General features: G+C 39.6%; 1 protein-coding gene across 1 annotated transcript in view; it reads left to right on the top strand.

Annotated features, from left to right (window-relative positions):
- SPTLC2 (serine palmitoyltransferase long chain base subunit 2) overlaps nt 1–23,279 on the top strand; it is a 101,629-nt gene that overhangs the window by 50,784 nt on the left and 27,566 nt on the right. Inside the window, exon 9 of the mRNA XM_025869543.2 lies at nt 2,163–2,289. Within this exon, the coding sequence (XP_025725328.1) occupies nt 2,163–2,289 (127 nt within the window). The remainder of the gene's footprint in view (nt 1–2,162; nt 2,290–23,279) is intronic.

Here is a 23,279-nt window from a genome sequence, read left to right as displayed (position 1 = left end):
TAGCAGGTAAGCATCCTGAACTGGGATGTGGAGATCCTGAATTTGTTTGTGGCTTAGGCTCACAGTGCCAGTGGGCTTCACACTTGAGTTGCTCAGTGAGTGACTCTGATGAACTAAAGGCTGGTTCTGTTCATTGTTTGTTGTTCTCTTACTTGAGCTTCGTTCTAAACCACATGCTGGTCTGACATACAGAACACCCTCTTATGTGAAAGGACGCACAGTGGTGCTGCCTGTTTGCCGCAGTCTTTTTCTGGGTTTGAGTTGTACCCACAATTTCAAAAGTAGTGAGTTTATAATGAGAGCCAGTGGGAATAGAAGACCAGTTTCCCTGCGCTTGGCCTCACATGCATCTCGGGTGAGCATAAAGATAGAAAGTTAAAAGATTATTTTGCCTGCTCTGGTTTACTATAAGGCATTGTGCTTTTCAATTTAAAAATTGTGTAATGAATTCTGAGGCATTTGAGAATCAATGTGGTGTGGTGGAAATGGTTGAACCATGAGACAGAGGCCTAGGTTTGAATATTTCCCTAACTTTGTGAGCCCTGGGGCAAAGCATTTAACCTTCCCATTTCCTTATCAGTAAAACAGATGAATATGCCCAACTTATAAGATTGTAGTAAGGATTGAAAAAATAGCGTATGTCCATGCTACAACATGGATGAACTTGAAAGCATTGTGTTAATTTAAAGAAGTCAGTCACAAAAGGTCACGTATTATTTCTTTTATGTGATATATCCAGAACAGGTAAATCAGAGACAGAATGTAGGTTCGTAGTTGCCAAGGGCTGAGGGGATGTGGTGAGTGGAAGGTGACTTCTGATGGGTATGAGGTTTCTTTCTTAGATAATGAAATGTTCTAAAATTAGATAGTGGGGGTTCAGTTGGTAGAACATGTGACTCTTGATCCTGGGGTCGTGAGTTCAAGTCCCATGTTGGGCGTGGAGCCTACTTAATAATTAATTAATTAAATTTTTTAAAAAAATTAGTGATGAAAGTTGCACAGCTCTGTGAATATACTAAAAGCCACTGAACTGTACACTTTAGAAAAGTGAATTATATCTCAATAAAACTTACTGTAAGAAAAAAACTCTCCATAGTATTAATAAAAATACATTGTCAAATACTTGTATGTGGCATGTAGTAGGAGCTCATAAATATCTTTAATTCCTTTTTAAAACCTGACATTGGGAAACTTAAAGCATGGACTTTCTCTTAATAATTGATTGCCTTTTAGAGAAAACTCATTAGTGGTTTTAGTCAAGTTTGATAGATTTTTACCTCAAATTTTTGTTAATGGGACCAGGCTCACTTTGGAAAGTTGCTTGCTTTTTGGTAAAATTTATTGCTAAACCAAAGGACTTAAAGTAATAATCTGGGACATCATTTAAGTCTGGTATATCTATGCTTTTGTGGCTTTTGTTCAGTTTTTAGTGTTTTTGAAGTGATAAACTGTTTTACAGTCCTATTTTGTATCTCCTTGTTGAGTTCTGGTATGTAAGCTACTTTGCACATTTTATTTAAAGATTTAGTGAAGTTAAAAGGAGAGAATAAGGATATACAACTGATTGTTTTGGACTCCTTGTAACTGACATACAAAGTTTTTCTTTCTTCAATGAGATGGCTTTCCTGTTCTCATGAAAGACCCAGTGAATTTCTATTTAATTCCTGCCATATTTATATCATTTTATAAATGTGTATCTGGAGGACATTTAATCCCTTTAAAATTGATGTTAGAGAACTGTCTTTCTGTTACTCAGGGCTTTGCAGGTATAGGGTAATATGCAGATGATATTTTTTGTAGTAGTTATAAGTAAATTATTGTGTCTGAAAAGTAATCTAAGCACTTTAATTCAGCATTGTAGATCTGTTTATAACATTAAGCGATATGTTCTCCAAATTTAGAGGGCTTCTTTAAAACTAGTTTTTCTTTCTTTCTTGTTGTGGCATGTTTAAAAAACAAAACACAGCCTGAGCCTAAGGAGGTTGGCATGTGTCCGATGCAGTTGTTGCTGATAGTATCCTCTGACCTCTGCATCTCAGATTAGTGTCCCTCTTCCAGTGGTGTTGAAGGGAGGAAGAGTGTGCTTGCACCTGGAAGGAGTTCAGTGACATTGCAGAGAATTCAGCTTTCCCTCTAATGCCTTGCTTCTGTGAACTCCCCAGGAGCTGATAGACTATCTGCGGACACATTCTCACAGTGCTGTGTATGCCACGTCACTGTCACCACCTGTCGTGGAACAGATTGTCACCTCTATGAAGTGCATCATGGGGCAGGATGGCACGACCCTTGGTAAGTCTCTGTTTTCTTGGAAAACTTCCTCTGCTCAGTAAATGCTTAGCAACTAAACATGCTCTTTTCCTCAAACTTTTTTCCTAAAATGAGGAGTCTAATGGGCAGAACTGTCAGGTGTGTGAGGCCTTGGTTGCTCCGGACACTTTTCATTGTGTTTGATACACATCTGCCATGAGAACTAGCCTGGCTTGCTTCCTGTTGAATTTTCTTGGCTATAGATGGTGATGCTTTATTTAATCTTACTGTTCTACCTATTTTCATAAGTCTTCAGTGATAAGGCACAGGGTCTTTCCAGAATCGTATGAATTTCGCAGGGTCTTAAGGTCTTAGGGTCTAAGTTGCAGGGTCTTTCCTGAATTATGTATGAAGATGTAACTCACTGTGTAGCGATGTTTCATTCCCATTGTATTTAAAAGCTGCTCTTTGCATGTATTAATGTCCTTGATTTAATGCCTTTTTAAAGAGTTTCTAATTTAACAATAGGTAATAAAAGTCATCCTGAATTCGTTTATTCTTTCTTTGGTGGAATTTGTAGTCCAAACTAGATACTCTGACAAACACACTGAAATGAACAATAAATAAAATGTGGTACTTGCTTTTTTATTTTACTTTTATTCTGCATCACTAGAGGGCAGTGTTGATTGCAGAAAAGTTAGAACAATTGGGATTTTTGTTTTGTTTTGTTTTTTTACTTCTAAAAGTATTTCCATTGTATGAGACATACATTAATTTTACTTGCTTTTTAAATGCTTCTAAAATGAGTTTTATTCTTGTAAAAGATTTTACACTGTCAGCTTTGAGCTCTCCACTCTTCATTTATATAAATTTTATGGTAAGATTGTTTTGATTTGTATTGGAAAACAAGAAGAAAGTAATCTGATTTTGATGGATGCAAACCTGTTTTCTTAAATCAGAATTTTTCCTTAATATTTTTTTTCTGATCTGTGGTATATCCTTATTATCTCTAGCAAGAGATTTTTGGAAATAGTCTTCAAAGTGTTGATCATTTTCAGTTTCATGAATTGATTCCTTGGGAAAGAAAATATTTCATTCATGTTGTGAACACAGCATGGAGCCTTGGGAGTAACCGCCTCTTAACAGTAGCTACGGTATCTTCTCTCCTTCCTCATGGTGTTAACAGAAGTAGTGTTTTGATCTGAGATATATACTTATATAGCTAGCAATTATCTAGTTACTTCACATAGGTGCATCAACCTTATTGATTCAGCGTACAGAAAGGTGACTAAAATGAATGGCTAACAGCTATCAAGAGTTAATTTTGGGTAATTTCTTTGCCCTGTCCTAGAACGTGGATCTGTGTGATATGTGACCTCTGCATAAATGACTTATCTGTACTAAGTAATGAAATCTAGGCTCTGCTGGTGGTGAGAAAATGAAATGTGGTAATTAGTTATAGGCTTTGGGTTAGCACTCATTTTCCAGTTTATTTATTGCCTCTCTGACATGCGCCCCCCCCCCCCAGCTTAGTGGTGTGAAACAACAGCCATGTTGTTATGCTCACAGATTCTGCAGGTCAGGAATTCGGTCAGGGCACAGCAGGGATGCCTTGTCTTTGCTCCATAATATCCAGGGCTTGAGCTTGAAAGACTCACGCCTCTGGGAGGACTTAGATGGCTGGGGGCTGGGATCATCTGGAGGCTTCTTCCCTCCCATGTCACTTGGGCTGAAGTGACTTGAACACTGGGCTCAACTGAGGCTGTTGACCAGAGCACCTTCACATGTCCTCCCTATGAGGCATGGGCTCCTCATAGCATGGTGACTGGGAATCCAGAGGGGATGCTTCAGAGCAAGTGTTCCCAAATAACCTGCTGAAACCCCATGACCTTTGCTGATTTGTTGTTAACAAGCAGGTCACTAAGGCCAGTCTAGATTGCAGAGCATGGGAAATCAGATTCCACATCAAATGGAAAGTGGGTCCAAGATTTTGTGGCCATTTTTACGACTTGCCACTACCAGCTTTTATATATTTTAAAAAATTGCTCTCTAAAACTTTTAATTAGTATAGGCAAACTTCTTTTGGCTACATTGCTTCTCTGCCAAAATAGAGGATAATAAAAATGTAACCAAAAGTAGAGAGAAGTACCATCTCTCTTAAATCTGGCTACCTGATCTTAATTACATTTGACCTGATTTCTTTTAGATTTGAGTGTGTAAGGTAATGCTTATTTTTATGGCATCATTAAATGCACCTTTTTATTGTCTTTGTAGTAGAAAGAAAGTGTGAATCAAGTAGCAGCCCTTTGTGCCTTAAGGTGACCTTTAAAAAGAGGTATCTGCGGGGCACCTGGGTGGCTCAGTCGTTAAGTGTCTGCCTTTGGCTCAGGTCATGATCCCAGGGTCCTGGGATTGAGCCCTGCATCAGGCTCCCTGCTCAGCGGGAAGCCTGCTTCTCCCTCTCCCACTGGCCCTGCTTGTGTTCCCTCTCTTGTGTCTCTGTGTCTCTGTCAAATAAATAAATAAAAATCTTAAAAAAAAAAAAAAAGAGGTACCTGCAATTAATTTACCTGAGTATGAGTTTATAGTAGAAGCAGCCTGCCCTGAGTGAAACTTAATCTTTTATGTTCAAGACCTTGAATTTCATTCATTCCATAAACATTGAGTATCTCACTCTGTGTTAGACTCTGAATCAGAATCCACAGGAAATGGGCATACAAGCAGATGATTTGAGAGGAGTATATACTTGTGGAGTATTGGAGATAACAGAGGATAGTGGCTTGTTCTGTCAGTCCCAGAGAGTACTGTAACATAGAGAAATTGTTTTATTAATCACTTTACCAAGTATTTGCCCTCTGTGTGCTAGGTGCTATTGCTAGACACTTGCGATTCATCAAGAATGAAACACCCCAAAGTTTTTGCATAATGGGGTTTCTAGTGTAGGAAGTAAATTATACAGTGTGCTAGAAAATGATAAGTACCCTGGGAAAAAGGGAAGTAGGGAAGATGGGTGATCAGGGGTTCTGGGGACCCAGTTTGCAATTTCAAATAAGGCAGTCATTGAGAAGGTAAGACTTTTAGCAAGAATTTGAAGAAGGTGAGGACTTGGCCCTGAAAATCCAGGGATAAAAAGGCCTGGAGATGGAGGCCACTCTGTGTTCAGTAACAGCGAGGAGACCACTGTGGCCTGAGCATAGTAGTTCACGTAGAGGGATTGTGAATGATTGAGTGGGGAAGGGTAGAGGCTCAAAGGGTGGCAGTTCTGATGGGGGGCATACTTGTGAAGGGTGTTAGGGTGACACAAAAAAACACACACTCGTTCTCTTGCCCTAAAATAAAATTCAGATTCTTGTTTAATATTGAATTCAGATTCCTTTGAATCTGTGGGCTGATTAATGCTGGCAGGCTTCTGGCGTGCATCAGACTGGTTAAGAATGTTATTGGTCCTTCATATTTTTATGAAAAGGTACAGAAAATAATGTACCCATGATCCCATATTTTAATGATAATATCTCACCCCATTTATCTCAGTTTTTAAAAAGAAAAAGGTAGCTAAAACTCCCTTTAGTGTCCTTTCTTGATTCTGTTTCTCTCACCCCTTCCCCAGAGATAATCACTATTCTGAAATTGTCTCTTTCTGTACTTTTACGCTTTTACTATGACCGAATCCATATAGTGTCAGTATCCCTCACTGTTTGAAGGCTCACTGTTTGCCATGATGACTGGCAGAAATGCTTATGATATTTAACTGTCTGAATCAAAACCCACTATAATAAATTGTCATGAGCACACCAGTAAAGATGTTTTCAGTTGGGCACGAGTCTGGGGAAGAGGCTGTGGAGTCTACTGCAGTTGTACTTTTGCTCTTTTCCTGATAGGACCTGGTCTCCTGTTCACTTTGAGTTGTTAAATGTGTTGTGCAATATTTCTGTCATCTTCCCCACATTGCTAATGAAAATGTCCTGTGACATGCAGAAAAACCTATGAAGAAAGTAGGTGAGCAAAAGAGGACCACAGATGTCCCTGCATTTGTAGAACATGTGGGAATGCTAAAGCTCATTGAGACAAGGGAATACCTACCTGGGAATATAATGGACTCCATATTGTGCCTCATCACTGAGTCATATACTGAGTCAGTTATCTCGGGGTTAAAATAGGTCATTGGTATTTTAGATGCTTTCTATTTTTTTTTTTAAGATTTTATTTATTTGACAGAGACAGCGAGAGAGGGAACACAAGCAGGGGGAGTGGGAGAGGGAGAAGCAGGCTTCCCGCTGAGCAGGGAGCCTGATGCGGGGCTTGATCCTAGGACCCTGGGAGCATGACCTGAGTCGAAGGCAGACGCTTAACAACTGAGCCACCCAGGCGCCCCCTCGTTGTAGTTCTTATTTCTATTTTCCTGATTAGTAGTCAGATTGGCCATTCATTTAGATGGGTATTTTTAGGAGTTCTTCATGTATTCTGGGTAATAATTCTTTTTTTCTTTTTTTTTTTTTTAAAGATTTTATCTGTTTATTTGAGACACAGAGAACAGGAGCAGGGAGGAAGGTCAGAGGGAGAGGGAAAAACAGACTCCCTGCTGAGCAGGGAGCCTGATCCATCCCAGGACCCTGAGGTCATGACCTGAGCAGAAAGCAGCCACTTAACTGACTGAGCTACCCAGGCGCCGCCCCCCCCCTTTTTTTAAAGATTTTGTTTATTTAAGACAGAGCACAAGCAGCGAGGAGGGCCAGAGGGAGAGAAGAATAATTCTTTACTACTGTTTTCTCTCAAACTGGGAGAAAATTGGCTTTTCTTTAAATCTTGTTTCTAATAATTATGTTTTAGAAAAGTTTTCCTTTTTGATATGGTAGAATTTATGAGTTTTTTCCCGTATGGACAATGTTTTTGTGCCTCAAACAATCTTTTCTTTAGTCCATGTCAAATATATCTTCTGCAAGTGTTTATTGCTTTCTTCTCCTGTTTTGTATGAATCAATTAATTGGTGTCATGTGTTTCTGTATGATTATATATGTGTGTGCATGATTTATTTTAGGGGTATTTTTCATTTTCATTTTGGATTATCTAGGCTTTCTAGAACCATACATTTTAATACTGCACTGTTCAGTTTCTTTTTGTTTTTTTTTTAAAGATTTTATTTATTTATTTGACAGATAACACAGCGAGAGAGGGAATACAAGCAGGGGGAGTGGGAGAGGGAGAAGCGGGCTTCCCATGGAGCAGGGAGCCCGATGTGGGGCTCGATCCCAGGACCCTGGGATCATGACCTGAGCCGAAGGCAGACGCTTAACGCCTGAGCCTCCCAGGCGCCCCTGTTCTTCAGTTTCTATATTTGAAGAAATTTGCCTGGAAGGAGTCAGGTTCACATCTGAGCTGCAACAATATTTCTGTCTCTCATTGAATTTCCATAGTGCTGTGAATTGGAAATGGGGGGGAGCTGAAAGGCTGTGACTTTTGTGCTAATACCCTTTTTCTCCCAAAAGCCCTATTTCACAACTTTATAATGTCACAAATTTATGATCTTGTCTCACAGAGCCAGTGTTTAATGTTCGAACACAATGTTTTGTTTAAAGTGTGTATGCAAGTCAATCAGTAGACTTAACTGCTAGATGTTATAGTTTGTGTCCAGTCCTAAAATACCGAACATATAAGGAAATCTCTAAGCCTTACATTTTCATTATAATTTTGACTGTCTCAAGTATTTTGTTACTTGATTTTGGTCCTTTTCTTCATAACTGATTGTGTAGCTACCTCACAATTCCAACGAGCATATAAAGTTTATTATTGCCGCATTCAGTGTGTCTAATAATTTTTGGTTTTGTCTTGAAGTTTGAGTCCTGTGTTAAGTTTTTTCTTTAAGATTTATTTACTTATTTTTGGAAAAGAGAGAGCATGCATGGGGGGTGGCAGGGGATGGGGGGAAGGAGAGAGAATCCAAGCAGACTCCATGCTGAGCACTGACCCCAAGTCGGGGCTCTATCTCAGGACCCTGAGATCATGATCTGAGCTGAAATCAAGAGTTGGATGCTAAAAAAAATAAAAGAGTTGGACAGTTAACCAGCTGCACCATCTGGGCACCCCTGAGTCCTCTGTTATCTTAGTAGTATCCACACTTTATTTTGTACCTGTAGCAAACATGTTTGGTAATACAAAGCTGAAACGGAATAAAGTATTAGAATAATACTGTTCTAGAAAGAGGGACACTTTCCCGAAAATGAACTTTCAGTTAATAGGCAGTAGTATTGGGCAGTAACTCTGAAAGCTTGTTGGCCAGGTGACATAGATCATCAACCAGTATCTTAGGGATATCACAGTATAATGTGTGAAAGCTCACTAACCCTTTATGTGGTTTTTGCATGTTGGTGTCAGCTCCCCTGTGAGGACCCTTGTCTTGCTCCTCCTTTGCATCTTAAATAGTGCCTGTATCAGGAACTTGGAGTTAGTAATGGTTTGTTTGACTTGATTATTCACAAAATTGTTATCTACCTTCCCAAAGTGGATTATAAACTCCATGAGAACATGGAGTTTTGGCCGCTGTGTTCACTTTATTGCTTCTGTTTAAAACCGTGTTTGGCACATAGTAGGCATCCAGTAAATGCTTGGTAGATGGTTAAATGAATAATAACTTTGGTGCCTTGAAGAGAGGCATTGTAAGAGTTAATGACCTATGATTTAGTCCCTTATTATATTCTTTGTGTTCTTAAATGCTGAGGACTTAAGAAATTTATACACCTAAGAGGATAAGATCCCTCATTCACTTATATAGGATTATTCTTGAATTGAAGCCTCATGTATACTGATCAATGTTCTTAGAATAATAGGACTTGGGGGAAAAATGTATGTTAGATTTAAGATTAATAATTTAGTTTAAAAAATATAAATGTATTTTTGACTTGATGCTGTTACTGACTTTCTCTTAGTGGGATAAATCTTCATACTTTGATGATACAGGTGGTTTGGACTTTGCTCTCCCTAGCCAGGTCCTCTTGTAACCAGAAGCAACCATTTGTAAGCTCACTTTCCATGCCTGGGAAGCATTTGTTCCATTCTAACTGGCAGGTGTATTTCATCAGTAAAAAAGAAATGGAGCCTAAGAATCATTGGAGGAACATTATAAATCAGATTAGGATAGAGAAGCTAAACTTAGTTTCTTATAAATAGATTTATAGGTAACTATAAAACAGATTAGTCTTGAATTAAAATATAAATATTTGCTTGTCATTAAATACTCCAGTTGAGTTTTAAGGTTGTCCACTAACATCTATTCTATTCTAAGCAAAGATAAGACCTGTGTCAGAATGTAGGATTTATGGCACTGTATGTTTTCACAGGGGCTACTGTTCTCTCTCCAGTTCTGGCCTTAGTATGATTTTTCTCTTTTTTCCCTTCCAAGCCAGAATTAGTGGATCTGAAATAGTTGTTTTGTAATGATAATACGATGAGCTATGAAATGGGTGAACAACTCGTCTGCATTAAATCAAAATTAAAATGTGACTTGAATTGTTAGGGGTTAAAAAAAGAGAAATCAGGGGCTCCTGGGTGGCTCAGTCATTAGGCATCTGCCTTCAGCTCAGGGAATTGAGCCCCGCATGGAGCCCCGCATCGGAGCCCCCCGCATCGGGCTCCCTGCTCCGCGGGAAGCCTGCTTCTCCCTCGCACTCCCCCTGCTTGTGTTCCTTCTCTCGCCGTGTCTCTCTCTGTCAAATAAATAAAATCTTCAAAAAAAAAAAAGAGAGAGAGAAATCACTTAGCTTTGACACTTGGAAGATTTTCTTTTGTTTAATACAAGTGGGGTAAATAATCATAATATTGCTTTCAGTTAGTTTCTAGTTCGTAGGGTCAGTTACAGGTAAAGCATGGAAACTTTAGCAGTGATTATAAACCAGATATAAAGAACAAAAACCTTGACAGTGTAAACAGTAGCAGACAGGAGGTGTAGAAAGGGGCTAAAGGAAGGTGAGGGACATGGAAGTGTATCAGTTTCTGTTATGTACTTGGTGGACAGTTAGTAGATACTATCTTGTTTATAAATCAGCACGTTTTTACGTTAAGGAATCGTCTTTAGGTTTAGGAAGGTGACTGGCCACTAGAATTAAAAATAGTGATATGACAAAACTTGGTGGTGATTAGTCAAAGAAACATGGAAAGGAGCAGGAGCACAGCTCTCTCACCACACTACCACGCAGGGTTTCTGGGAGGAGAAGCAGAGGGGAAAGTGGATTCAGCACTGTAGTGCTAGCCGTCAAAAATGCCAGAAGGAGAACCTGGCGCTGCTTCCTGGGATGGGAGTGGAGGTGGCTGGCCAAGGCGGGGAGGGGGGACTTCTGTACTTTGTATTTAATATTCTGTACTGCTAGAATTTTATTTTACCATATGAATGTGTCACTTTTATGAGTTAGACTTTTTTTGTTATCAGATTCCATGCTACATGAATAACTTATATGGAAATAAATCTTGCTTAAAATACGATTGAAAGTAAGGCTTAAACATACACACAAATATTACACGATTGATTGTTAAGCAATGTTCTCATTTTTTTGGTGAGAAGATGATTTGCTCTGCGGTGCCCAGAATGTAGAGCCTTCAGGAAAGCTACAGCATGCAAGGGAAGTTGAGATCCATCCCCTACCCTACTTTGTAAGCACTCCTTTTTCTTCCTTACACCTTTCCTGCATTCTCCCTCCAGTCGCTATCCTTTTCCCAAAGAAGAGAGGGACATGCCACTAGGTTGGTGAGTAGACACTGGGAGGCATCTTACCTCAGAACCAAAGTGAAGGACTGGTGGGTGGGAGGTGTGCTGCCAGCCTGCTTGTGGACGTAGGGATGAGGACAGGCTGGTGAGTAGAAAACTGACACCAAGGAAATTCAGACAAATTCCACTAGACATTTGAAATTCTAGCTTTTACTTCATACACACAACACACACACACACACACCCATCCAGTAATGGAAACTTAGCTGTAAGATCTATTTATGAGTCAAGACAAAACATGTCTGAGCAAAGAAACTAAAGTTGTGCTTTTCCATTTTCCAGAGCTGTGCTTGGCTGTATTTTATTTCTTCCAGAGATGTAATTAATAACATGCACAGCACCCACCTTAGTGTCTGACATCCAGTAGCCTTTTGATAAATTTGCTGAATGAATGAATGAATGATGGATGCACACATGATCCATAACTATTAGAAAATGGTTGCTTGAATAGATGAATGTTGCTTGAGTAGAAGAATGTTAAACCAAATGGCCAAATCATGGAACAAAATAAATAGGTACATTTTACTAGGTAGATTTAAAAATGATGACAAGTGGCTCAGTTGGTTAAGCATCTGCCTTTGGCTCAGGTCTTGATCCCAGGGTCCTGATATGGAGGAGCCCTGTGTCCTCAGGCTCCCTGCTCAGCAGGGAGTCTGCTTCTCCCTCCCTCTGCCCCTCCTTCCTGCTCCAGTACACACGGGCTCTCTCTCTCAAATAAATAAATAAAATCTTTTTAAAAATGGCAGGTAATTTTCCAGAAAACTGCACTTTTTGTAGTTCTTAATTTTGAAAGAACTGGGCCTATTTAGGCGGCTATTGGTGTAAGAGAAAAAAGGAATACCTTGGGCAGATTGAGGTTTAATTAAAATTAGTTTGGGCTCATTTGAATTAATTCCTATAATAGACTTGTTAATGAGGTGTTAAATGATCATCTTGAGAATCCCAGGAACTGTCAAAAATTGATTTAGGAGAACTGAGAAACTTTAAAAACAAAGAAATAAAAGGAAGCATTCCAGGAGTCCCATGCTAAGGAGGCAGAACTGTTAAAGAAAACAATCTTTGGGGGGGAGGGGCAGGCATAGGGAGAATTTCCTGCTTCTCTGCAGGAGGCTGATGGCTTTTACATCCCCTTGTTATGTTTGGTGGACCGGCTGAGCCTGGACACCCCCCTCCAAGTCCTGTGCTTTCTGAGCCCAGGACTGTTTTGGTTCCACTTTCTTCTTTATTATTATTTATCTGCTTTTACCTAATTTGTTTATTTCACTATTAGAAATTCATGTAAATAAAAATCAAGTTTTCTCATAAACACATTTTTCTTCTTACTTACAGCTTAGCAGTGTATCTGACACTGAGAGTCAGACTAGATTACCTCCTTTCTTTATAACTGACTGCCTAGGATGCCGTTAAAAAAAATACTGGAGTCCACATTTATAAAACATTTATCAAGCATCTACTCTGTATCCTGTGGTGGGTTTGCAGTTGAGCAGTGCAGGGTTGAACAATACATGATCTCTGCCTTTGAAAAAACATCCAGTCTAGTGGTAAGGATAGGATTCCAGAGAAGGGCTGGTCTCAGAGACACAGGCAAATTCTTCCTTTGTTCAGCTTCCCCTTTTCTCCGGTTCCTCCTTCTGTCTCCTCTCCAAAAAGCTCCTTCCTTACCACCACCACCCACTGCCCACCTCCCCCCCTGACCAAAATCTTAAACTTCCTTAAAACCAGTTAATTATTTGAAGCCAACTCAGATCTTATTAGTCTTACGTTCCTTATCAATCTTTCTAAGCAGATTTTTTTCGATAGAAGCTTATCACTCTAGTAAATTACCAGCTATCAAAGGAAAAGAAGGATTTTCCTTTTGTAAATTAGCTTCGTTATTATCTAGCCCAAAGGGCTTTTAAACCAATGGCTTAAGCTTTCTAAAGTCAGCAAGCAATACGACCACTCTATTGGTGGAGAAATTTGCACCCACAAATGGTACCAGTTTTCTCAGTATCTTGTCTCTGAATAGAAAGAACGTGGCTTTCTTGAACTCCATCCTCTTCTTCTAAAGTTGCAGTAAGGATATTTAACATTTTATTAAAACAGACCTTTTAACCTTTCTAATTTTCTGACTTCTGGTTTGCTAATTTTCCAAAACACAGCTAAATATAGTTCTGAGTAATCAGCCATACAAATGAAAGCCCTTTGGGGGCATTTACCTATCTGTTTCCTCTCTGTGGGTCAGTAACCCTCTTAGCCTCCCTCTCCGCTTCAGAAATTTGTTCAGAATACTCAAGAGCTTTCTGTTGCTCGAGTGTGTTTCTTTTTCCACTTCCAGTTTCTTTCTTTCTTCCAAATCCAAATGTTAATAGAAGTTTCTCACCACAAGACTGGTCTCTCCTTTTGTGTCTTGTTTCAGAGTTTGTTTGAAGCTGGCTATTAAGTAAGATGCCCACAGGCAACAGCCCTCGGAGCTAACCTTTGAACAAATGTAGACTTGTTCATTTAGTAGAATATTGTTCTTAAGACAAAACATAAATAAGGAGTTTGAGGTTGTTCCCCTAGGACAGGAAAGGAGCCCTCTACTAGATGTGGCCCTCATTTTGGAGATTTAGTAAGATGATATAAAGAAACTAATTCTTAAAGTACTGTGAAGTCAGAGTTGTTTGTTTTTTAAGATTGAAGTGGGTGAGTTACCTTAGTTTTATTTCATAATCAAATTTATTTTAAAGATTTCCCCCCACAATTTGATTTATTCAGTTATTGTTTAGCTGAGACTTACGACCATTATTACTTCAACCTATTCTTCTTATGACTTGTAATTTGTGAACCTTATAATCCAGGCTCTGTTTTGTTTGAAGAAGAATAACTTTCTAAACCTTAACATGGTTAGAAGTGTTTTTTTCCCCAGAAGTATTTCGGAGGACTTTGTCTAGGAGACTTCACCCTAGTTTTTCATCAACTTTGCGATTTACTGCTACAAGAATACTTAATATGTATAAATAAGTGAGAAGATAGATGGACTCTGTTCTCAATTAAGAACCAGATACCCTTCTGAAGAGCTTTCTGAAGAGGAATTGATTTAAAAAAAAAAAAAAAGTCACCTATGGTTTTTCTAATTATCTAAATATTTTACTCTGCCTGCCATCTGCTTTGGTGGTAGAGCGAGGTTCAGAAAGACCTCATTCAGGTGTACTCTTGTGAGCCTCTGTTCTCACACTTTGTCCATGGGACCGCGTTGCATCAGAGGCACTGTTGGTGTGGTGGTTCCTGACGTTGCTTTCATAGAGGAAAGCTTCAAAATTAGTCATATTGCTGATGTCAGGGCCCCTTGCAGACCGTTTGAGTTTCTGGGGGGTGAGGCCCCTGCAGGGTGTTACTTAAAAGCACCCCAGATCTTAATGTGTAGCCAGGTTGAGCACCACTGTTGTTAGAAATGAGGATTCTAGTCCATTCTACCAAACTACCCAGTCTTGGTGGACAAGGTCCTAGAATGTGCATTTTAAAGAAAACCTCAGTTTAAAATGCAAACTAATTTTTAAGGGACTTAAGGGCTATTTGTTTGTATATTTCTTTGTTTGGGCTTGTTTACACCAAAGAGAACCAAGAACTGCTCTACTGAGAGGTAGTAACTTGGGAAGGAAAGGAAATTGGAAAGCCAGACATAGGGTCTCTTTCTTTTGAAAGAAAAATAAGGGACATGTTGGCTTGTGGAACAGGACCTTGGTGGTAAAACTGAGTTGCCAGTTTTCATCGTTTTTGGAAGTCTGGATCCCTTTATGCTTTCTTCTAGAGAGCTGATGATCCTTGCTGAATGAATCCGAGGCATGAGTGGAGAACTCAGAAACCAATTAAGAGGGGAGAAAGAGAACTAAGAATTCAGAGACCCATGGTTGGCTCTTTAAGTCTGGTTGCATTTATTTTTGTTTCACATTTTTTTTAATGGCCTATTAATTCAGAATCAGATTTTTTAGTGCATAACCTACAGATGGCCTTGCCCACTATAAACTTTAAAAAGTTCAATACTAATTAGTTTGTGAAACTTATTAGGTCCTTGTCTTCCACCTCTGCAACTACTAGGTTAATTCCAAGCCTCGCCTTTACCAGCAACTGCCTTATTTGCTGACCCTTCTCGTCTGAAGGTGGTGGGTGCTTGAGCGAGGTACACAGATTTCCTCATCCCTGAGTTTGGAGTAAAAGTAGCTTGTTAGGTGTTCCAGCCCCAAAGGACAGTAGGATAGTCTTTGGACAAATGAAGACTTTCTGTCCTGACAGTGAGCTGGCACCCTCTAAAACTCAGTGCCTTGGGGTGCCTGGGTGGCTCAGTGGGGTAAGCATCTGCTTAGGTCATGATCCCAGGGTCCTGGAAGGGAGTCTGCTTCTCTCTCCCTCTGCCCCTACCCCCTGATCATGTGCTCTCTCTCTCTCTCTCTCTCTCTCTCGCTCTCAAATAAAATCTTTTAGAAATAAATAAAACTCAGTTCCTTAATTTTTCTAAGGCACTTGGCCTCCTTTCTTCCTTTTGTTTAGGGCTCTCTGTTCCTGGCTGTGCGTTAGCAACCATTCTTTGAAACTCTTGAACAACTTTAAGCCTTGGCCCCTGCTGCTTGGTGCACATCCTGTGACACTTCTCAGGAAATCCTAGTTTTTGGCATTGAAACTAATTAAAGGATTAAGCTATGACTGTGGAGAGGGTGATAAACGGTGCTTGAGAGAGTCACTTAGCAAAAGCTGCTCTAGTTGCAGATGAGAGAAATACCAGTAATAATATGGGAGAGTAGAGTCAGATGCTTGGCCGAATTCTTGTAGGGAGACAAAACACCAAAGTCAGCTTTGGAACAGTGTCCCTAGGGGAGGGAGAGGCAGGCTGTCTGCTTTGATGTTCAATAGCTTGACAGTTGCCAGGGCTGAGCACTTTATTTGTTGCCAGTCTGGCAAAATAGGGCTGCTTCTAGGAGATGGTGAACCTAGCTCCTTCTCATTTTGCTTTAGTGTTAAACAGTTATTGAACTCTTGCTTTCTAGAAGTCCCTTATAAATATCCCTTTTCCAAGACTGTTCACTGGAGCCCAAAAGTAGCTTGTAAAGAGTGGGTTGGAGGTACATTTATTTTCCTATTCCTTGGCTCTCTTAAGGACCTTAAAACCAATATTTTCTAGTGCAATTTAGTTGGTACTTAAGGGGAATATGTTATTCAAATCAGTCTGCCCTGCCTTCTAGCAAATACTTGTTTTAGGTTAACATTTCTGGATAAGATACTTTATCCTTCTTTCTCTGAAATCATGTGAAAAACCTGAACTCATTAAATTCAAATTCCAACACGGTGTGGGGTATTGGAATAGCTTCGCTAATGTTTTTTTTCTTTACATCCCATGCTCTCCTCTCTCTCCCACCCTTCCTTCCTTCTCTAGTCTTACTTAGTACTTGAAGGTATTTCTAGGTATAGTGATCTTAATTTCAATCGACAGGTTGAAATTCTGCAACTGTTCATGTAGTAAAGAACAAAGGAGGACCTTTAATGGTGGTTGATGTGTGTCTTTAGGCATTCTTTTGTCCCTCTCTCTCCTTTCCAGTAAGCTGTGAGATCCTACTCTTCCCAGTACATCCTGATTGGGTACTTGTGACATATGTACAATTTATTGATCTAGAAAGTGTTGTGATGAGTGGAAAGTGTTGTCTGCCGCCTTCTCCACCCACTTTAGACCTGTCCATAGAAGGTGACCATTGATAATTAAGAAACATGAGTGAAGGAGAGACTGCTGCTTCTTTAGGAAAGAAACCTGGATGACTTAGTTAAGAATTCATCCCTGTTCTGCCGTCCTCTACACTAAGGTATCATCTAAATGTGAAAAAATAAAAATAATAATATGGAGTGGAAGTTCCTTTGTGGTTTAATCTTGTTAATTATCAGTATATTTCTGTTGGCATGGAAATCAACTTTGGTCCTTATGTACTCGTAAGATTCATAAGCTAAGCAAAAGTTATCAGAGCTTTTCTTTTCTCCATTTTGGTTTTCTTTTCTCCATTAATGGATCTTTACCTTTACTGCATTTATTCAGTTTTTAATTCTGTAACATACCCTGTTCTTGGAGGAATGTACAGAGAGTATGGCTACAAGATTTTTGGTCTAAGATACTTGCTGCTCTATGTGATTTGAGTTGTGTACCGTTCAGTGATTCCTAAATGACACCCCATCAGTGGTAGGGTGGGGTCTGCCGTGGAGACCTAGAGTGCTATTTTTTGCCATTGATGAAGAGTAAAGGAAGTACCTAGCAGCTTCTGTGTTTGGTATGGGGAGGAGGTTCTTATCTCTTTTTTATAACCAAAACTGTCTAAATGAAGTACAGTAATTGTATGGGTTAGTACTCTTTCTAATTCTGTGCTTATTACTTCAAACATTAATGGTGGGGATGGTGACCATTTGGGGAGAGAAGTAGAAAGAAGATAGTTAAAGATGACTGGCTTTAACAGCAGTTAGAGATTATTTTTAACGTCTAAGTAAAAGTGTGGCCATTGTTCAAGAAAATGTTCCATTAAGTATCATCCGAGTCCCATTGGGCTTGGGATAACTTGGTCAAAAGAACAGATGGCTATTTCTTGGACAGGATCCTAAGCTTTCTGAGGCATCAGAGTTGCAATCATCATCATAAAGCATCTGCTGGACTTTTCCTATTTGGTGTTTTTATAGAGAGGAAAAAGGAGAGCGGAAAATAGAGATATTACAGGAAATTGGCTCACATAGTTATGGAGGCTTACAAGTCTCAAGATCTGCATTTGGCAAGCTGGAGACGCAAAAGAGCTGATATAATTCTAGTCCAAATGCCATTGGTCTCGGGACCCAGGAAGAGCTGATGCTTCAGTTCAAGTCTGAAGGCAGAAAAAAAACCTGATGTGCCAGCATGACAGGCAGGAGGAATTCCTCCCTATTTGGGAGGACCCATTTGTTCTTTTGAGGCCTTCAAACGATTGGATGAAGCCCACCCACATTAGGGAAGACAATCCTTTTTTTTTTTTTTAAGATTTATTTATTTATTTTAGAGAGAGCGGGGGAGGAGGGCAGAGGGAGAAGGAGAGAGGGTCTTAAGCAGACACTCCACTGAGCGCAGAGCCCGACACAGGGCTCAAATCTCACAACCCTAGATCATAACCTGAGTCGAAACCCCAAGAGTCAGACGCTTAACTAACTGCGCCACCCAGGTCCCCCCAGAGGACAGTCTTTACTCAGCTTTACTCAGTCCACCAATTCAAATGTTAATCTCATCCCAAATGTCCTCACAAAGCACAGCCAAATTATGTTTGACCAAGTATCTGGTCACTGTGGCTCAGGCAAGTTGACACAAAACTAGCCATCACTGCGTTCTCAGTGGATTAGCCTTGAATATTAAAATTTGCCTGCAAAGTTTTCCAGGTTCAGTAGATGTAAATAAGTGAATAAACTCTGTTCTAGGCCTGTCAATTTTTTCCCCCCTCCATATTGTGCTTGGCAGTGAAGACCCAGCTTTGGGTTCTAAACTCTGGTTTTCTTATAATATTAAGTTAGTTAACTATATTTTAGTTTCTATTTGTTAGTTGATTTTTAGTTGGTCCCGTTAATGATGTTTATACCCTGGGCAATTTCCTAGAAAGTAGGTCATCAATAACATGAATGAATAAATACAGCTCAGGGATCAATCTTAAGGATCCAAAATGCAGGATTTGTAATACCAATTTAAATGTATTCATCTATTCATTCTTTATTTTGTCTATAAAACTAATACATGCTTATTTTCAAAACCCAAATATTATACATACGTCACAGAAAGTACAGTCCCTATGATCGTATGTCCTTGGATAACCCATGTCAGTTGTTTGGCATATAGTCTACAGATTTATTACTGTATTCCTTTTTAGCAATAGCATATAAATAACACCACTTGATTAGAAGAGTTTGGTAGTTATGGGAGGGAAGAAAATGAGAATACTTATTGCCTTTTTAGCAGTTACTGGAGACAGTTTTGTTCTAGGGTTGTTAGACTGTACTCCATAATTTTGGCAGAACAAAAAACAGATGAGTCCTGCTAGGATACCTCCCCTACCCTCTGTGTTTAATAGTGCTTAAGAATAACAAAAGAGGGGCGGCTGGGTGACTCAGTTGTTAAGCGTCTGCCTTCGGCTCAGGTCATGATCCCAGGGTTCTGGGATTGAGTCCCACATTGGACTCCCTGCTCGGTGGGAAGCCTGCTTCTCCCTCTCCCACTCCCCCTGCTTGTGTTCCTGCTCTCACTCTCTCTCTCTCTCTGTCAAATAAATAAATAAAACCTTAAAAAAAAAATAAAAGGGAAGGAAATCACATTGTGAGAGGGCTGTCAGCTTGTGAATTCTCTGTAAATGGGGACACTAACAATGCCTAAACAAGTGATCATATGCAAGTTGGCTTGAATGTCAGAATCTTGTCATTATGGTAAGTGAAGTGTTCCATATTGTTCCAGCATTTCATGTGCATACCTTCATCTGGTAGCACCCCATATAAGGCTAATGTATTACAATGTTAATTCTCTCTGAAGTATTAAAAAAATGAAACAAAATAAAATAAGCCATTCTTTTTTTTTTTTTTGTAATGTTTTATTTATTCATGAAAGTCAGAGAGAGAAAGGGAGAGAGAGGCAGAGGGAGAGGGAGAAGCAGGCTCCCCGCCTAGCAGGGAGCCCGATGCAGGACTCGATCCAAGGACCCTGGGATCATGACCTGAGCTGAAGGCAGACGCTTAACCATCTGAGCCACGCAGGCGCCCCTAAAATAAGCCATTCTGTTACTGTTCCTTGTTAATTCCTCCCCATAGTTCAAGAGTTGGTGAGAGTTGAGTCTCACCCGTTGCCCTCCTCAACGTTAGACCAGTGAGAATTACTCTGTGCCCCGGCAGAACACAGATAACTCTTGGGCAAGAGGCTCTTTCTCTATCATAACTTGAGCATTGGTGGTGTCTTCTTTTTCTGTTGTGTGTTTTGTGTTCTGATAAACAGTTTGGACCTATGTGTAATGGCCAGCAAATGTGTGCAAGTGATAGAGCTATCACACAAGTAGGGAGTGAATTATGCCAGGTGTTCAAATGCACATTTCATGACTTCTGGAGGTTTCTTCAAGGCAGTGGTTGAGAACTCAGCTAGTAATGATCAGTAAGAAATAGGATTAGTTAGTGAAGGCCTTTGATACTGTGTAAAGCATCACAGATGTCACTGCAGCCTGAGAGTATTGACCAGTAATTGTGAGGATAGTGTAGAAGAAAACAGTGAATTGCCAGAAACCTGCCATAATTACCGGAGATTCAGGAGGAGAAGCCTGTAAGTCTGAAAGTGCATCTCCATAGGATTATGCTGGAACACATTTGCTTACAGATCCTTCACCCCTCCTGAAAGGGGTTATGTTATGTCCAGATCATGCAGTCTCTATACCTAGATTTTTTGCACTTCTAAGCTCAAAACAGTAATTGAAATGAAAAGAGGCCATGAATCAGGCATTGCTTGGGAAAAGTTACTTTTGATAGCTGATTGTGCTGCTTTGGGTTGAACTTGTTTGTTCTGTATATTTAAAGTGATTGCAAACAGACCTTCTTAATTAATTTCTGTTTATTCTTAGATTTTGCATGTTTCATATATTTTTGGTTTTACAAACAGATTATGGCACATTTGTCATCCTAATCCACCTCTGCAACTAAACATGTATATCATTTCCCCTAAATATGTGTTAGTCTTTTCCCCTCTTGGTGGAACTGCCGTATGTAGACTTATGCCAAAATTAAATGTTAGCAATAAGGTAAGTCTGCTTCTAAGATACTAAAATATATTTCAGGGGCGCCTGGGTGGTTTAGTCAGTTAAAAGCTCTGCCTTCGGCTCAGGTCATGATCTCAGGGTCCTGGGATCAAGCTCCACATCGGGCTCCCTGCTCAGTAGGGGGGCTGCTTCTCCCTCTGCCCCTCTCCACTCCTCATGGCTTACGCTCTCTCTCCCCCCCCTCAAATAAATAAATAAAAATCTTTAAAAATTAAAAAATAAAATACATTTCAAATTCAGATGGAGACTTTCTTGGTTATGTGAGCACCGTTGCTGTTGTACCTCACTCTTCCCCCATCTGCATAGTTAATTGAGAATATGTTAAATTTATTTTATTAGCAGATAAGAGCTGTGTCTGTTACATTTTTATCTTTTTTAGTCTTTTTAAGGCATATTATTCCTTTAATTGATACCTGATCTTTAACACATCTAGAGAGAACTTCTTCTACCTCCTCTGTCTGGTTTTGGCTTTTTTTTTTTTTTTTTAGTTTAAGACACAATAAGGTTTCTTTCACTCAGCAATCACTTTTTGACTACTTACCGTGTGCCAGCCATGAAAAATGACATAGTATCTTCAAAAACTTCTTAAGGCAAAACATTCAGTTTTTTGAATTCTCAAAATAAGCAACATTTTCCTAGTATTTCTTAATACCTCCTAACCCCTTCTATGTTTTATTTTATTAATTTTTATTCTGTCCTTTTTGGCATCTGATTAGGTTTTAGAGTTAGAAGATTCAGTTGGCGGGTGCCTGGGTGGCTCAGTCGTTAAGTGTCTGCCTTCGGCTCAGGTCATGGTCCCAGGGTCCTGGGATCGAGCCCCACATCGGGCTCCCTGCTCGGCGGGGAGCCTGCTTCTCCCTCTCCAGCTCCCCCTGCTTGTGTTCCTGCTCTCGCTGTCTCTCTCTCTGTCAAATAAATAAATAAAATCTTAAAAAAAAAAAAAAGATTCAGTTGGCTTGCTTTTTTCTTTTTGCTCAAGATCTTTAGTATATCCTTAGAAGACAAAGTATATATACTCATCTATTCCTGGCTTTTTTCTGATTTGAAGAAAGAATAAGACCTTAAAATAATGTTATAGGTAAAATAATAAAAATAATAAATTCTTACATATATAAACATAAAATAATTGAAATAATGAGTTTTTAAACACTATGTACAAGGCATTTTATTAAGCACTTTGCCTGTATTACTTCACTTAATCCTTAAAACAACCTTACAAAGTAGGTGAGATCATTGTCATTATGAATTCCATTTTGCAGATGAGGAAACTGGGCTCAGAGAGGTTAAGTGACCTAGCCACAACGTTACAGCTAGTGGAGGATGGAATGGAGCCAGAACATAAACCCAGACAGTCTGACTTCAGAAGTGTCCATGCCACCAAAGAACCAAACTACAGCTCAGGAGTGAAATTTAGGAAGACAGTAGAGTTATTATTTCCTGTCTTTCTCAGACCTGCTTTTACTGCTTTGATGTCTTACTTCAAAATAGCTGTCTGATGGTTTCAGATTTTAAAATGTCAGCACAAGCAACTCTGTATGCCTCTTCCAAATTAGGGGAGAGAATCTGTTTAGCCCAGGTAGAGACCAGGTTGCATCCCTGTTATGGAGAGGAGTGGTTTTCAGAAAATAAGGGCATCTGCTTGCCATCTTGAATACTCCAGTTGCATAGGAAATTAGCCTCATCTGGATGGCAATTAATGGGTGATGTGAAGGCAGAGATAAGGGAACACTGGCTAAAACTAGCTTCGGAAAGCCGATAGTATGGTAGAGCATGTAATATATGAGGCATATTTATAAATTGTAAACTTTATGTGTTATGTGTTTAAATGTTGGTAATACCAGCTGTGTCCTGTGCTATGTGTTAAGAGTATGAAAAGGGATTAAAAAGTGGAGAACTAGGGTGCCTGGGTGGCTCAGTTGGTTGAGTGACTGCCTTCAGCTCAGGTCATGATCCTGGGGTCCCGGGGTCGAGTCCCGCGTCGGGCTCCCTGCTCAGCGGGGAGTCTACTTCTCCCTCTGACCTTCCTCCATCTCATGCTCTCTCTCTACCATTCTCTCTCTCTCTCAATAAATAAATAAAAAAAATCTTTAAAAAAAAAAAAGTGGAGAACTAGAAACAGTGAGGGAAAACAGGATCCTTTATTTCATCTTTGAAAGCTAAGCTAGAGGGTCAGATCATGTAATGTGGAAGGTATAAATGGCATAATTTTAAGGGAAAAATACACAAATCGAAGGAAGTAATAATAGTGAACATGTTACTGTGTTTACTATATACTGAGCACTGCTCTAAGTTTGTAAATAAATTCTCAGAACAAGTATTAGACATAATTCTCCTACTTTTATAAAATGAGGCAGCAGAGAGGTTAAGTTGCTTATCCAAGGTCACAGAGTTACTAAGTGGTAGAGCCAGAATTTGAACCTGGACATCCAGGTTCAAATGTCAGAATGCTTTTTGTATATGAGATATTTCATTATTTGCCTTAGTGTAATTGGATA

This window comes from Callorhinus ursinus, unplaced genomic scaffold (assembly GCF_003265705.2).
Source record: "Callorhinus ursinus isolate GAN/ISIS: 27379988/994484 unplaced genomic scaffold, GSC_fseal_2.0 scaffold8, whole genome shotgun sequence".
NCBI classification, from domain to species: Eukaryota; Metazoa; Chordata; class Mammalia; order Carnivora; family Otariidae; genus Callorhinus; species Callorhinus ursinus.
The sequence above is the reverse complement of the archived record's forward strand: the minus strand, read 5'-3'. Positions and strand labels throughout refer to the sequence as shown.